This window comes from Mesoplodon densirostris, chromosome 13, assembly GCF_025265405.1.
Source record: "Mesoplodon densirostris isolate mMesDen1 chromosome 13, mMesDen1 primary haplotype, whole genome shotgun sequence".
NCBI classification, from domain to species: domain Eukaryota; kingdom Metazoa; phylum Chordata; class Mammalia; order Artiodactyla; family Ziphiidae; genus Mesoplodon; species Mesoplodon densirostris.
In genome coordinates, this window is record NC_082673.1 from 3,679,987 (window position 1) to 3,693,560 (window position 13,574).

At 39.1% G+C, this 13,574-nt stretch overlaps 1 protein-coding gene across 1 annotated transcript in view; it reads right to left on the bottom strand.

The window, feature by feature from the left end:
• Positions 1–3,270: 3,270 nt before the first annotated feature.
• TCEA1 (transcription elongation factor A1) overlaps positions 3,271–13,574 on the bottom strand; it is a 32,854-nt gene continuing 22,550 nt past the window's right edge. The window contains exons 7-10 of the mRNA XM_060116232.1: positions 11,835–11,989; positions 9,087–9,233; positions 6,516–6,587; positions 3,271–4,823 (exon numbers count right to left, since the gene is read on the bottom strand). Coding sequence (XP_059972215.1) covers positions 4,815–4,823; positions 6,516–6,587; positions 9,087–9,233; positions 11,835–11,989 — 383 coding nt within the window. The 3' untranslated portion in view covers positions 3,271–4,814. The remainder of the gene's footprint in view (positions 4,824–6,515; positions 6,588–9,086; positions 9,234–11,834; positions 11,990–13,574) is intronic.

The following is a 13,574-nucleotide window of genomic DNA, read 5'->3' on the forward strand; positions in this document are numbered from 1 at the left end:
TCATCAATGGAACTGGATACTGTTCCAAAGTCTTATTGCTGTAAATTACTGTTTAGTCCTTACAACCCTCTACGGTAGGATGCTCGTCTTTACAGATGAGCAGAGAGAGGGGTGAAGTACTTGGCCAGCCTCACAGCTGGTACATGGCAGCTGGGTTTGAACCTGAGCAGACCAGAAGCCCACGCTCTTAACTGCTATGCAGGGCCCATTTCCAAGGAAAAGAGGACTAGATAGCCCGGTATGAGCATGTACACACACGCCGACGTAACAGAGAAAACTACAGAGCCAGGGAGGTCATTTTCTCTAGTTCACAACTTTGACATAGAAGATGAAGGTAATCCAGCCAGTCTCCTGGGCTGGTATTTGAGTAGCTGTCCAGCAGGCTTCTCTGTTTTTCGAACTCACAAAGGCTCAGGTGGCCAGTTTTTCTCATTGAACATGACAAAATATTTTTTAAAAATCATTCTTCAAATATAAAGATGATACTGTCTTACACAAGTCAGTCAGGTTTTTTTTTTCCTGTTAGTTACCAAATTTGGAGCTAAACCATTAAGCTTCTTTCCTGACATGTGTAATAAAAAAATTTCAATTTTGAATCATCTAAAGTATAGCAGTCATCAAACAGGGTTTTTCCTGAGTAATGCCAACTTAATCTCATAGGGGATGAAATTGTGGCCTTGACATTATAATCCATCTACTTGAATTAACTGTCCCAGTGGAACATTCTGGAAAGGCGAATAAATAATCAAAATATTAACTATAAGAAAACTATCAGTTAAAACTTGATTAGCCTCAGAATGGGAAGTCTGAATAAAAAAATAATTATCTACTTAAAAAACACAAATAGTTTTTAAAATTAACAGTATGGTGACTATAGATAACATACTGTCTCGCTTTGTTGTGCAACAGAAACTAACATAGTAGTGTGAAGCAATTATACTCCAATAAAGATCTATTTAAAAAAATACTGTACTGTATATTTGAAAGCTGCTAAGGGAGCAGATCTTAAAAGTTCTCATCACAAGAAAAAAAATTGTAAACTAGACTTCCCTGGTGGCACAGTGGTTAAGATTCCATGCTCCCAATGCAGGGGCCCTGGGTTCCATCCCTGCTCAGGGAACTAGATCCCACACGTGTGCTGCAACTAAGGAGCCCACCTGGTGCAACTGACCCAGCACAACAAAATTAATTAATTTAAAAAATCGTAAACTAGATGTGGTGATGGACATATTGTGACAATCACCTTGCAATATACACATAGGTCAAATCAGTATGTTGTATACCTAAAACTAATAGTGTTATATGTCAATTACAGCTGACCCTTGAACTACATGGGGGGTTAGGGAAGCCAACCCTCCATCCACCAGGTTAAAAATCTGCGCAGAATTTTAGTTGGCCCTCATATCCTAGGTTCTGCATATGTGGATTTAACCAACCATGGGTCCTATGGCACCACAGTACATATCAAAAAATCCACAAATAAGTGGACCCAGGCAGTTCAAACCTGTGTTGTTCAAGGGTCAACTGTGTACCTCAATTTTTCGTTTTTAATGGGGAGAGGATTAATGAGCATTTGATCTTATGGATATGTTTTTAAATATGAATTTAAAAAGAGGATGAAGACTGCAATTATTAAGGGGGCAGGGATGGACCCATCAGTGAAACAATCCTGAGATAAATCAGCCTGATACTAACCTGTGATTTTAATGTTCCTTCTGGATCAAAAATGCTTCTGCAGTCAACTGGAAATCTTAGTAGTGTTCCCATAGGTTTTGATGTTCTGTTATCAGTACTTTCATTTAGAATCATACATTTACTTAAATATTCATCCAAAACAATTTAGGATGAATCCATCTTTTTTCTGTTGCTTGTTATAGAAACCTAAAACTAATTTAAATACAAAGGAAACTGACTGGCTTTCATTAGCAGGAAGTCCAGGGTAGTTCCAACACCCATGTGGCTGGACCCAGACCTTCTCCCCATCTCAGCCTCCCCCAGGCTCATCACACACAGAGGGTCTCTGCACACTGTTGGTAAAATGGTACAGGGAGCCCCAGGGGCAGCTCCTGCTGGCTTAGCTCGTCCAGGAGAAACAGTGCTTCTCCCATCTTTCATAAAGTCACCCCAGGGAAGGAGCATGGGGTGGGGTGGGACACTGAATGACAGACCCACCAGGGTCACATGGAGGTGAGGTGTCCCCTAAATGAATCAGAAAAGATGTGTGGGAACTAGTGCCAAAAAACCGAAAGATACAGTGATGCCCCTCCCTTGCCAGTATTCTCACAATTTTGCCTTTTTATTATCAGCTACACTTTCCAATGGCATTATTACAAAAATAACTTGGATACACACTGTAAACCACATATAAGAGTGAAAAAGCCTTTTTATGTCAAAGCAGCTCAGCCTTCCAATTATGAAAACACTTGGGCTAATTTAACCGGACTGTAGGGCACATCACACATGAAATGTTGTTCCTCTCTGCAGTCAGGGCCATTAAAGAAACAATTATCATAATTAGCTGTCTTTTTATAGCACTGGGGAGAGGAAGCAGAACAAGTCATTGGAAGCAGTCACCTGTGCTTTCCTTTTCTATCCCCCACCTGGATGAACAAGTACCAGAGTACACAGGTCCGATCCGAACAGTTTTCAACTAATAATAAAACTGTCGCATCACTTTGCAGAACGTCAGCACCAAAAGAAACCTCCCGAGACTCGAGCTTGTTACTTCTTCCTCTGGAGCCTAAAACATCACCAACACGATTTACCTACCCTCCTCCCGCAGGTCCTCAATCGTGGAACAGTCTTCAGGTCCCAGCTCCCACACGGTCAAGAAATGTAACACAAACAGAACCAAGAAAAACTACTTCACACGCGCCTCCTATGTGACACCCATTCTTCCAGGGGCTAAATACAGCAGTGAACAAGTTTCCCATAAAAACGTATGGACTCTGGGGCTTCCCTGGTGGCGCAGTGGTTGAGAGCCCGCCTACCGATGCAGGGGACACGGGTTCATGCCCCGGTCCGGGAGGATCCCACATGCTGCGGAGCGGCTGGGCCCGTGAGCCATGGCCGCTGAGCCTGCGCGTCGGGAGCCTGTTGCTCCGCAACAGGAGAGGCCACAATGGTGAGAGGCCCGCGTACCGCAAAAAAAAAAAAAAAAAAAAAAAAAAAAACTGGACTTCAAAATCACCTTAATAGTTGGGAAAGTAGAACTTTTTAAACAAAAAGTAAAGCAAGCATCAATATCTAAATAAAAATGACAAAAGGTGATACATGATTAATAACAAGAAACTTTATTGAATTAACAAATTTAAAAATGGATCACTTAATTTAAAAGTGAGACTATTTTAATTTTATTCTTATTAAATTCATTCTTTCAAAAATGCACGTTATTTTTCAAATGATAAAAGGTTACTCTGTGACCTGACAAAGTGGACGTGGGATGGTACCAGTGGGCCAATTCCTCTATGTGGGGTCTGAACATGGACTTTTAGATGTTGTTTTCTCTATTACATCAAACTGACCTGCAGTGAGCAGTGGAGAAGAGGGAGCGAAGGGGAGTGCAAAGCAGGTACTCAGACCTCTCTCTAGAGGTTTGAGAGCGCAGACGGAGCACAACGAAACGTGGACTTTGTAACAGTGGCCTTAAGATGTGCTAGACCAAGTGTGAAAACCATTTTTTCTTATTCCTAACAAAACAGATGGCACACACTTAACTGTAAGGTCCTTCCTGCAAATGAGCTGCGTTACAGCCCACATATTAGTCTGTTCCACAACCTCATTTTTGTGTGACAGAAAGAGAGTCAGGACAGAACTGTGCTCCATTAGTCTCCATACGGAAAGGCCACAGCGTTAATGATTTATATAAACCTTAAAGTCCTTGGTCAGCACAGATTTCCAGATCAAAGCTAAGTCATGAACTGTTTATAAGAACAACACTATCCTAAAATGCTAACATTTTCTTCCCAGTATGTCTTCCTACAAAACGAGAAAACAGTCAAAAGTTTTCATTCTTTGCCTGAGCTGGGATTTAGGAAAAGCCTACTAAACTACAACAGTGTTCTGCAAAAGTAAAATACACTACAAAGTCAAACAGGTAAATAAACAACAAACCAAACTGATTTCAACAAAGTCAAGTCATGTTTCCAAAAGTAAAATCTATTACAAATAAGTAATAAACATGTACAAGAAATTACAAGAAATGAGGATCACAGTTAGTTACAAATGCAAAATAATAACTAATTATTCCAGACTTGTGAACATAATAATTAAAATCAATTTCATATGCTAGTTGAAATATTATGTACAATTTAGATAAGCTGGTCAAGTATTATCTGAATACACACCATGTTTGATAAACTTATAATTACATTACCTCTTCTCCTCTTTTAATATTTGAAGGTACATGCCAATATAGGAAAAAATGTAATTTCCATTTGTGTATTAACTGAGAAGAATAACATTTTTACTGTGTATGTTTCAGATTGTAAAAAAGTTAAGGTACATTTTCCTTTAAGAAGGAAAAAAAAGGTAAAAATAAACTGCCAAAAGTTTAATATCAACTTACTTATAAAAATGGGAAAAAAAAAGTTTTGAAACAGATACCATACATTATCATGTGGTCTCCTTACTGCTCTGAAACTACAGAAGGCATTTAAGGAAGGGATCCTATGTCAAAAACAGAGACTAACCCAAGGGATATATGTTACTTTAAAAATCTGATTTGCAGGAAAACTAGTTGGTTGGCCTAGTCTTAAAGCTAATTACAAAATCCGTTTTCTTAATGGTCCAGGTGTTTTGCCAATTCTTCCAACTCAACAGAACTGTCAAAAAAGAAGAAATATTTTGTGAGACCTTTAAATACAGACAATGGGGTGTAGCCCTTCCCACATTTAACACAGCATACACCTTAAACTGCTAAAGAAAGAGGCATTTCTAAAAAAGATGCTGTGTTTTCCAGACATGAATAGTCACCTATATTAAGTGTTTGGTTCTTCCAACTTAGAATTACTAGGAATACATAAATAAAGAAACAGTATAAAATATTTTCTTAAGTACCTCTCTCCTTAATTTCAGGTTAAAAAAAATAATTCCAAATTTGAACTTCCAGAGTAAGCCACCGTAGGCATCAGCTTTCTACATTAAATTGAATTTTCTTAAATCCAACAGAACTATGCCAGCACTTAAGCAGCCAACTGCCTGTATTCAATACAAACTGCAATATACCCAGTCATCATCATCATCATCATCATCATCTTCATCATCACGAGGCATCATGTAAACAAATCCAAGAGCCCTCTGGAAAAGCCAGATTTGCCCAACAGGACTGAAAAAAAATGAACATCCCTCTCTTAGACCAATTAAAAAACCTGCCAACTCAGGAAGGGAGACACTGTTTCAAGCCATGAAGACACTCTCAATACCATTAATCTCCCGGCCCAGAACGAATCTTTGTAATAAAATGTGTACTGTCCTCAAGCCCAGAAAGAGTGCCGAGAGCCAAAGTCTCACACTATACTCATGAAGGATATTCTCCCATTGTCTGCCTTTTAATTCACTTCTGATTTTCAGAAAATGCTTTAACCTATATGAATAATTCAAAATAAGCATTAGACTAAAAAGTCTAATGTAAGTATAACTTAAAAAAGAAAAGAATCTTGTACAAATTTCACAAAAGCTAATAAAAATAGCCAGCATTTTTGGAGCACCAACAATGACCAGGCACTTTAAATATATTATTTCTACCACTCACCACACCCTGTAACGTGGGTCATGAGAACATCACAGTTCGGTAACGCTAAGTGGCAAAGCAGTTCAAAGCCTGTTTGGCTCCAGGGAATGTCTTCCTACCGTGTGAGCCCCCCCAGTCCCACACTCCTAGTATCCCCACCTCTGTCTCAGGTATGATGTGTAATTCTTCTCCCAATTTTAACTTATATTTCTGTGGCTCACAAAAACCACTCAACAATGAATCATTCCAATAACATAACTTGCCTGTGCGGGGCTAATTCAAGAGAACACAGGCCGTACAAAGGAAGGCTTAGTGGAAAGCCTACGAAACCACGGCGGTGCTCATCTGGATCTCCTAAGATAAACACTAAAACCATCGGGCTGGATTTCAACAAGGTAGAGTAGTTTTTCCAGAACCAAAATCTATAAAGACAAGCCATAAGCTTGTGCAGGTTTTCCGGAAGAACAAGAGTGGAAGCCACTGAATGGATATAGTATATACAGGACTGTGACACCGTAATGCACATTTAAGATTCAATCCTGTCATTTCTGCAACAAGACGACAAGACGGTTGGCAAATTAAGTCAACCTCTTTATTTCTAGTAGGACGGCAAACAGTACGTTCCACGACAGACGCCAGCCACGGCCTTCCCCAGCACTGGGCAGCGTGAGCACGTGCATACACTGGGGCATCCAGGCAGCCCCCGAAGCAGACCAGAAGAGACCAGCCCATGGAGAACCACCCCATGTAAACAGGTGAGACGGGAACCCCAGGAGGCGTGTACCTTCCACCGGTTTCCACACTCGTTGCAGACAACAAACGTTGTCATCGGTTCATCAGCACTCCGCGTTTGGACCTGCAGCAAAGTCGGGTGAAAAATACTACTTTTTACAATACTACAAAAAGTCCAACCTAATTAAGAACAGTACCACAGTAAAATGTATAAAGAGCTCGAAACAAGCTCAGATAAGCGAATTAATGTCAAACAAACACACATTTCCAAACTTCATTTTTCTAAGTCCTTGTCTTTTCATTTTTTATCTGTTCATCTAAAGTCACACATTATACTACTGATAAATGTCTAATAAATATGAAAAATTTTCATCATAACTAAGAAGCACAGAAATGTTAATTAAAAGACGTATCAATTTTCTCTTACAAATTAGCAAGGATGTAACAATTACACATATGTCATTCTGACACATATAAAGTGCCACAACCTTTCTAAGTGGGGCAGCAACAAGAGCCTTCAATACCCATCTTCTGTGACCTGGGAACCTGACAGCTGGTCTATCGTAAGATGGTAATTAGAAACACAAATAAAGGTCTGTGTGCAGCTCAACATCACTGATCACTGGGGAAATACAAATTAAAACCACAAGAAAATATCACCTCACACCTGTTAGAACGGCTATTACCAAAAAGACAAGAAAAAGCAAGTGTTGTCAACGGTGTGGAGAAAAGGGAACCCTTGTGCACTGCTGGTGAGAATGTAAGTTGGTGTGGACGCTGTGGAAAATGGTGTGGAGGTTCCTCAAAAAATTAAAAACAGAGCTATCATACGATCCAGCAATTCTACATCTTGGTACACAGCTGAAGGAAATGAAATCAGTATATCAAAGAGATTATCTGCACACATGTTCTCTGCAGAATTATTCACAATAGCCAAGACATGGAAACAACCTAAATGTCCTTCAACAGATAAATGGATAAAGAAAATATGGCATATATTCATGACAGAATATTATTCAGCCATAAAAAAGAAGGAAATCCTGCCATTTGAAACAACATGGATGAACCTGGAAGGCATTATGCTAAATGAAATATGCCAAACAGAGAGACAAATACTGTATGACATCACTTATATGTGGCATCTTAAAAAAAAGAAAAAGCTGAGTTCACAGAAACAGAATAGATGGAAGGACATGGGAAGATATAGATCAAAGGGTATAAACTTTCAGTTATAAGAAGAATAAGTTCTGAGGATCTAACATACAGCATGGGGACTATTGTTAGCGTAGATCTTAAGCATTCTCACCAAAAAAAAAAAAAAAAAAAAAAGAAAGAAAGAAAGAAAGAAAATGTGAGGTGATGAATGTGTTAATTAGTTAATTATCTTGATCTTGGTAAGCATTCCATGGCATATGTGTATATCAAAGCATCATATTGTACACTTTAAATATATACAATTATATTTGTCAATTATTTTTCAATAAAGTTGGGAGGGGAGATCTGTGTACAAGGATGTTTGAAGAGTACAATTTTATAATAACACAAACACTGGAAACAACCTGAGCATCCAACAGGGAAATAATGAGATAAGTCCACCCATCTGGTGGAATATTATACAGCTATTAATATGTTTATAAAGGTTTAAAAAAACAAACAAAGGAAAATGTTTACACAAAGTGAGGAAAAGTATATAAAACAGTGTACAGTATTTAGCTGCAACTAGGTTTTTTAAAAATCCACAAAATAGTACAAGCACCAAAATACAGATCATTGCCCTCTCTGGATGGCAGATTAATGAGTGATTTTAAATTTCTTGTTCATACTTTTCTGTAGTTTCAGAATTTTCTTTAAGTAGGTATACTTACAGAATAACAAATAAACTAAACATTATTTTTATAAAGTGCTTAATTTTCTGTCAATCAAAAAATTCAATCCCCTAGGTCTCTCTAGTAACCGGAAACGATTAGTTGTTCTTTAAAGGGAAAATTTTGAATTTAGCGGATTACAGACGTAGCACAAACAGCCTATTTAGCAAATGAAATTTATGACAGTGAGAAAAAAAATTTTCACATATGCACATACAATCAAAACAACTATAACACAGCTCTTTTCAGCGGTTCAAGAAAAAGGAAAGTCAGTCACATCATATATGATGTGATAAATGAAGATAAAAGCCATCAACATGTTGCAAAAAAGGAATAAATATCTGGAAACCAGTTAAGCTAAAAGTACCCAGGCTCCGAGTGAGGGAGAGCAAAGAACTTTCCCTAAATTACATGATCCTGCCAAATAAAAAGAATTGTAGCCTGTTTATATACTAACCAATAATCCACTGCTTATTAGCTCTTAGAGAAAAAACATGGCCATTTTATTAAATTCTATAATATTTAATCAATTTCAGTTTGTACAGCTTTCACAGTAACAATTTCTATGGAAGTGTAACTATTTCAAATTATTTTCAATTAACTGGACTCTGTTAGTATTAAGAATGCATTGTTATACTTAAGAGATATCTCCTCTCAAAAAATATCAAAATACTGGTAATTATCTTTACTACTTGTTTTGAAATAGGAGTTGCAAGCATTCTTAGTATGAAAATAAGAATCTATAAACAAGCACAAACCTGTGTGTAAGTGCAGTTCTTCTTCTTGCATTTGCCACATGTGAACAAGTCCGTCTGGGTCCCACCTGTCTTGGCCATCTGATGCTCTCTGATGGCTTCTTTGGTCAAGTTTTTCCGCATCTCTTTGAGCTCATCGCTGGCCATCTCCTGTTCAGAAGGTGGCAATACCACTCAGTTACAGGCATCTTCTATACATATGTGGAATGCTCTTTACACTCCCTTAGTTTAATACTAACAAGATCAAAATCAACTTTTAGTTTTAAAAGTGAAAAATTAATATTTTTCCTCAAAGAACTCATAAGAATTTGCTTACTCTTAAAATTTTTTCAAATACTTGTAAGTTTGCATGTGAAAACTGGATTTAATTACTGTTCAAAGGCTTATAAACAATGTAAGCCTGTAGCAATGAGCACCTCTAGTATCCAGACTATGGTCTCTACTATTGCACCCCCACCCCCCACTACCGAAAAAGGAACCAGAGGCCTCTGGAGGAATGTCTGGTTCCAGTTGCTGAGTCAAGAAAAGCACAAGACAAGTCAGAGTCATCTTGTGCCAGAAAGCACGGAAACTACCTGACTACTGTGAGTGAGTCACACGGACAGAGGAGCTACATGCAGGAGATCCCACTGGCCAGAGAGGATGATTTCTGCAGCCAACAATATGAATTACTGAAAAGACCAATCCCCACTGGATAAATAAGAAGTCACAAGTCTGTGAGGACACTTAGAAAAGGAGAGCACAAACGCTTGCAAGAATGGCAACAAAGGCCCCCACTGGCAGTTAGTGGGGCGCCAACTCCTCCTTCTGATAACTGTTAACCAAAAGAAAAGAATTACACATTCACCCTGCCTTTCCTGTCCTAACCAACAGTGTAACCAAGAGCCTTCGACTCAGGGAAAGTGCTTATCAAAGAAATCTAGCTAATAAATGTGCAAGGAATGACACAATTTTAGAAATCTCTGTTTTGCAACTCCTAATGAAATCACCAATTCGGTGGATGAACACACAGATGAAAGGCTGATGGAGAACTTTACAACGGAGGGATCAGACTGTCAGCACACAAACCCCCGATCAACTTCCGCACCCGAAGAGTAGATCAACAAGACATGTGTCTCCTGATGTGATCCCATGTGAAATACGAAGGACCACCGATGGAGTACTTACGCAGGAAAAGTTAAACTTGCATGTAACCAAGCCTACAGAACTAGCTTCCAGCTCATAGAAAATGAAGGGGACAGAAAAGTTAAATAACACCATGAGGAAGAAACAGGCAATTCATACTGTGAGATATACAAGAGGTAAACTGGTCTCTTCAACAGGTCAATGTTATGAAAAAAAAGGGGGCAGGAGCAGGAGAAGAAAGTGCTTTGGATTTAAATACGTACACACAAAATCTTAAGAGACCAAACTTAAGGTAACATCTAGACTCCGGATCCTGATACAAAATAAACGTACAACCGAACATAATATGAACTTGATATTAGATATACTAAGGAATTATCATTAGATTTGTTAAATGTCATGATGACAATGTAGTTACATAAGAAAAGTATCATATTTTTAAAGATATCTCTCAAGGATAGAAAGGTAAAAGGATATAATGTCTGGAATTAGCTTGAAAATAATTCAGGGGAGGGCTTCCCTGATGGCGCAGTGGTTGAGAATCCACCTGCCAATGCAGGGGACACGGGTTCGAGCCCTGGTCCAGGAAGATCCCACATGCCATGGAGCAACTAAGCCCATGCACCACAACTACTGCGCCTGTACTCTAGAGCCCATAAGCCACAACTACTGAGCCTGTGTGCCGCAACTACTGAAGCCCGCGTGCCTAGAGCCCGTGCTCTGCAGCAAGAGAAGCCACAGCAATGAGAAGCCCGCGCACCGCAATGAGGAGTAGCCCCTGCTCTCTCCAACTAGAGAAAGCCGGTGCAGAAACGAAGACCCAACATAGCCAAAAATAAATAAATTTATTAAAAATAAATAAATGAATCCTGGATGTCATTTCTAAAAAAATAATAGTGATAATAATAATTCAGGTGAAGAGAAAGAAAACAAAAAAAGGGATTGATGAAGAAGGTGACTAGTTATTTAAAATACTTGAACCTTGGGTGATGGATACATAGGATTTCATTATACTTTGTTCTCTACTTTGTGAAAGTTTTAAATTATTTTAATGAGGTTTTAAAAAATGAATTTAAAAAATATAACAATTTTTATTAGCTATATAGAAAGACAAATTCACTGTCTTGGATGCTTAGTCAGATAGTGAGACTGCAGACACACTGTGGCTATTATCTGTGAACAGCTACATCTATAAGTAGCAGACAATGAATTCCATTTTCTCCACCATGTTCTAAATAAATAAGGAATAGACAATAAGATATAACCAACTTTATAGTATTTAACCATGAAAAGAGCTTAGTGGTTACAAAGTCTGTTTGCAATTAGAGATTCGACTCTTTGATTCTACGTGGATCTATAATAAGTAAAAAACACTTTTGTTTTTAGACAATAATTTATTAATGCAATCACCCAAAGATCACGGCACAGTTGTGAAAGGGACAAAGTACTGATGCCAACAGATTCAATCACCTTAAGTATTTGTCTGGTATACTGTATATATAAGTATATTAGAATAGCTAATAACAATTTATTAATATGCAGTATTTATACAGTACTTTATGATTTAAATAGACTTTACACTTGATATCATGGAATACCGTCATAGAAACATACAAATATACTCACCTCTGCCGTCATTCTAGCAAATAAGTCAGGAGGAATATTCCCACACAGCACATTTTTCCTTAAATTTGGATTCTTAGCATCCTTAAGATTTGATATCCTACTTCGTACTCTATTTTTGTATTTCATGTCCGTATTCCTTATTTCTTGATAGATAGGTACTAGGCCGTTAAGGAAAAAAAGGTTAAGTTATAAAGGTAAGATAACTTTTTCCTATTCTGCCACAATAAGAATTCCTGAAATTTCTAAGCAGTGTTTCCACTTTAGATTAAGTTAACAACAAGGCACTGTTTCTGCCTGATTTCTTGATCTGTAACTGGCAAAAAATGGTGATCATACTTTTATGCTATGAATGAGCAATACTTTCTCAATGTTAAATGCCAAGCAAGAAACAAAGTAAAAGGGTTTCAAAATGTAACTCAGATATGCAATCTGAGTGAGAAAACTTGAGAATAAGAGCTTGAACTTACACATGCTTTCCCTTGCCCAAATCTGCATTCTACCAAGGATCCTAAAAGTCTCAAAAAGACTATACAGGGACTTCCCCGGTGGTGCAGTGGTTAAGAATCTGCCTGCCAAGTCAGGGGACACGGGTTCGATCCCTGGCCCGGGAAGATCCCACATGCCGCGGAGCAACTAAGCCCGTGCACCATAACTACTGAGCCTGCGCTCTGGAGCCCGCGAGCCACAACTACTGAGCCCACGTGCCACAACTAATGAAGCCCACGTGCCTAGAGCCTATGCTCCGCAACAAGAGAAGCCATCACAATGAGAAGCCCGCGCACCGCAACGAAGAGTAGCCCCCGCTCGCCGCAACTAGAGAAAGCCTACGCACAGCAATGAAGACCCAGCGTAGTCAAAAATAAATAAATAAAGGCTTCCCTGGCGGCACAGTGGTTAAGAATCTGCCTGCCAAGTCAGGGGACACAGGTTCGATCCCTGGCCCGGCAAGATCCCACGTGTTGAGGAGCCAACTAAGCCCATGTGCCACAACTACTGAAGCCCGTGCGTCTAGAGCCCGTGCTCCGCACCAAGAGAAGCCACCGCAATGAGAAGTCTGTGCACCGCAACAAAGACCCAACACAGCCAAAAATAAAAACAAATAAATTTATTTTAAAAATCAAATCAAACAACAAAAAAAGGCTACACAGCTCTGTGGAGGGCCTTCTGAGAGAAAACCTTTCACAGTAGCCCTGAGGGATCATTTCCTCCTTGGCTCAGCAAGAAGCTAGTTTAGCAGGTGGCTTTCTCAAGAGAACAGGCAACAGCAGGGGCCCAGCTCCAGAGCAGCTCCCTTTCTAACAAGGGCATTTCCTCAACCAGGACAGTACTGCAGTCATACTGTCACCTAGATGTTCCCTGTTCTCCGGACCCACGTGCAAGACCCCTCCCTCTCCCAGAGCCCTTCCCAAGGTCCCCAGCATGAACACACTCCTGTCCAGGATAATGAGTTCAGGGGATTGTATACGCTTTGCTGAGTACCCCCAAAGGTGAAACCCTACTTCCCATTTACCAGCATGTGTGTTTTCCATTCCCTTCTGCACAACTTCAATTGAGATGCTACGTTCTCAATTTGCAAGGCAGAAAAATAAAAATACAATCAGTACTATGTGTTTTACTTTTGAAAACAAGAAGGAAAACAAGAATAAAATGACATGGATGGCCCTCCCCTTTCCCATCAAAACAATCAAGAAAGAAACTGAAGCATAAAACTTTGAATTCTTTACAGGAAGAAAAAATAAT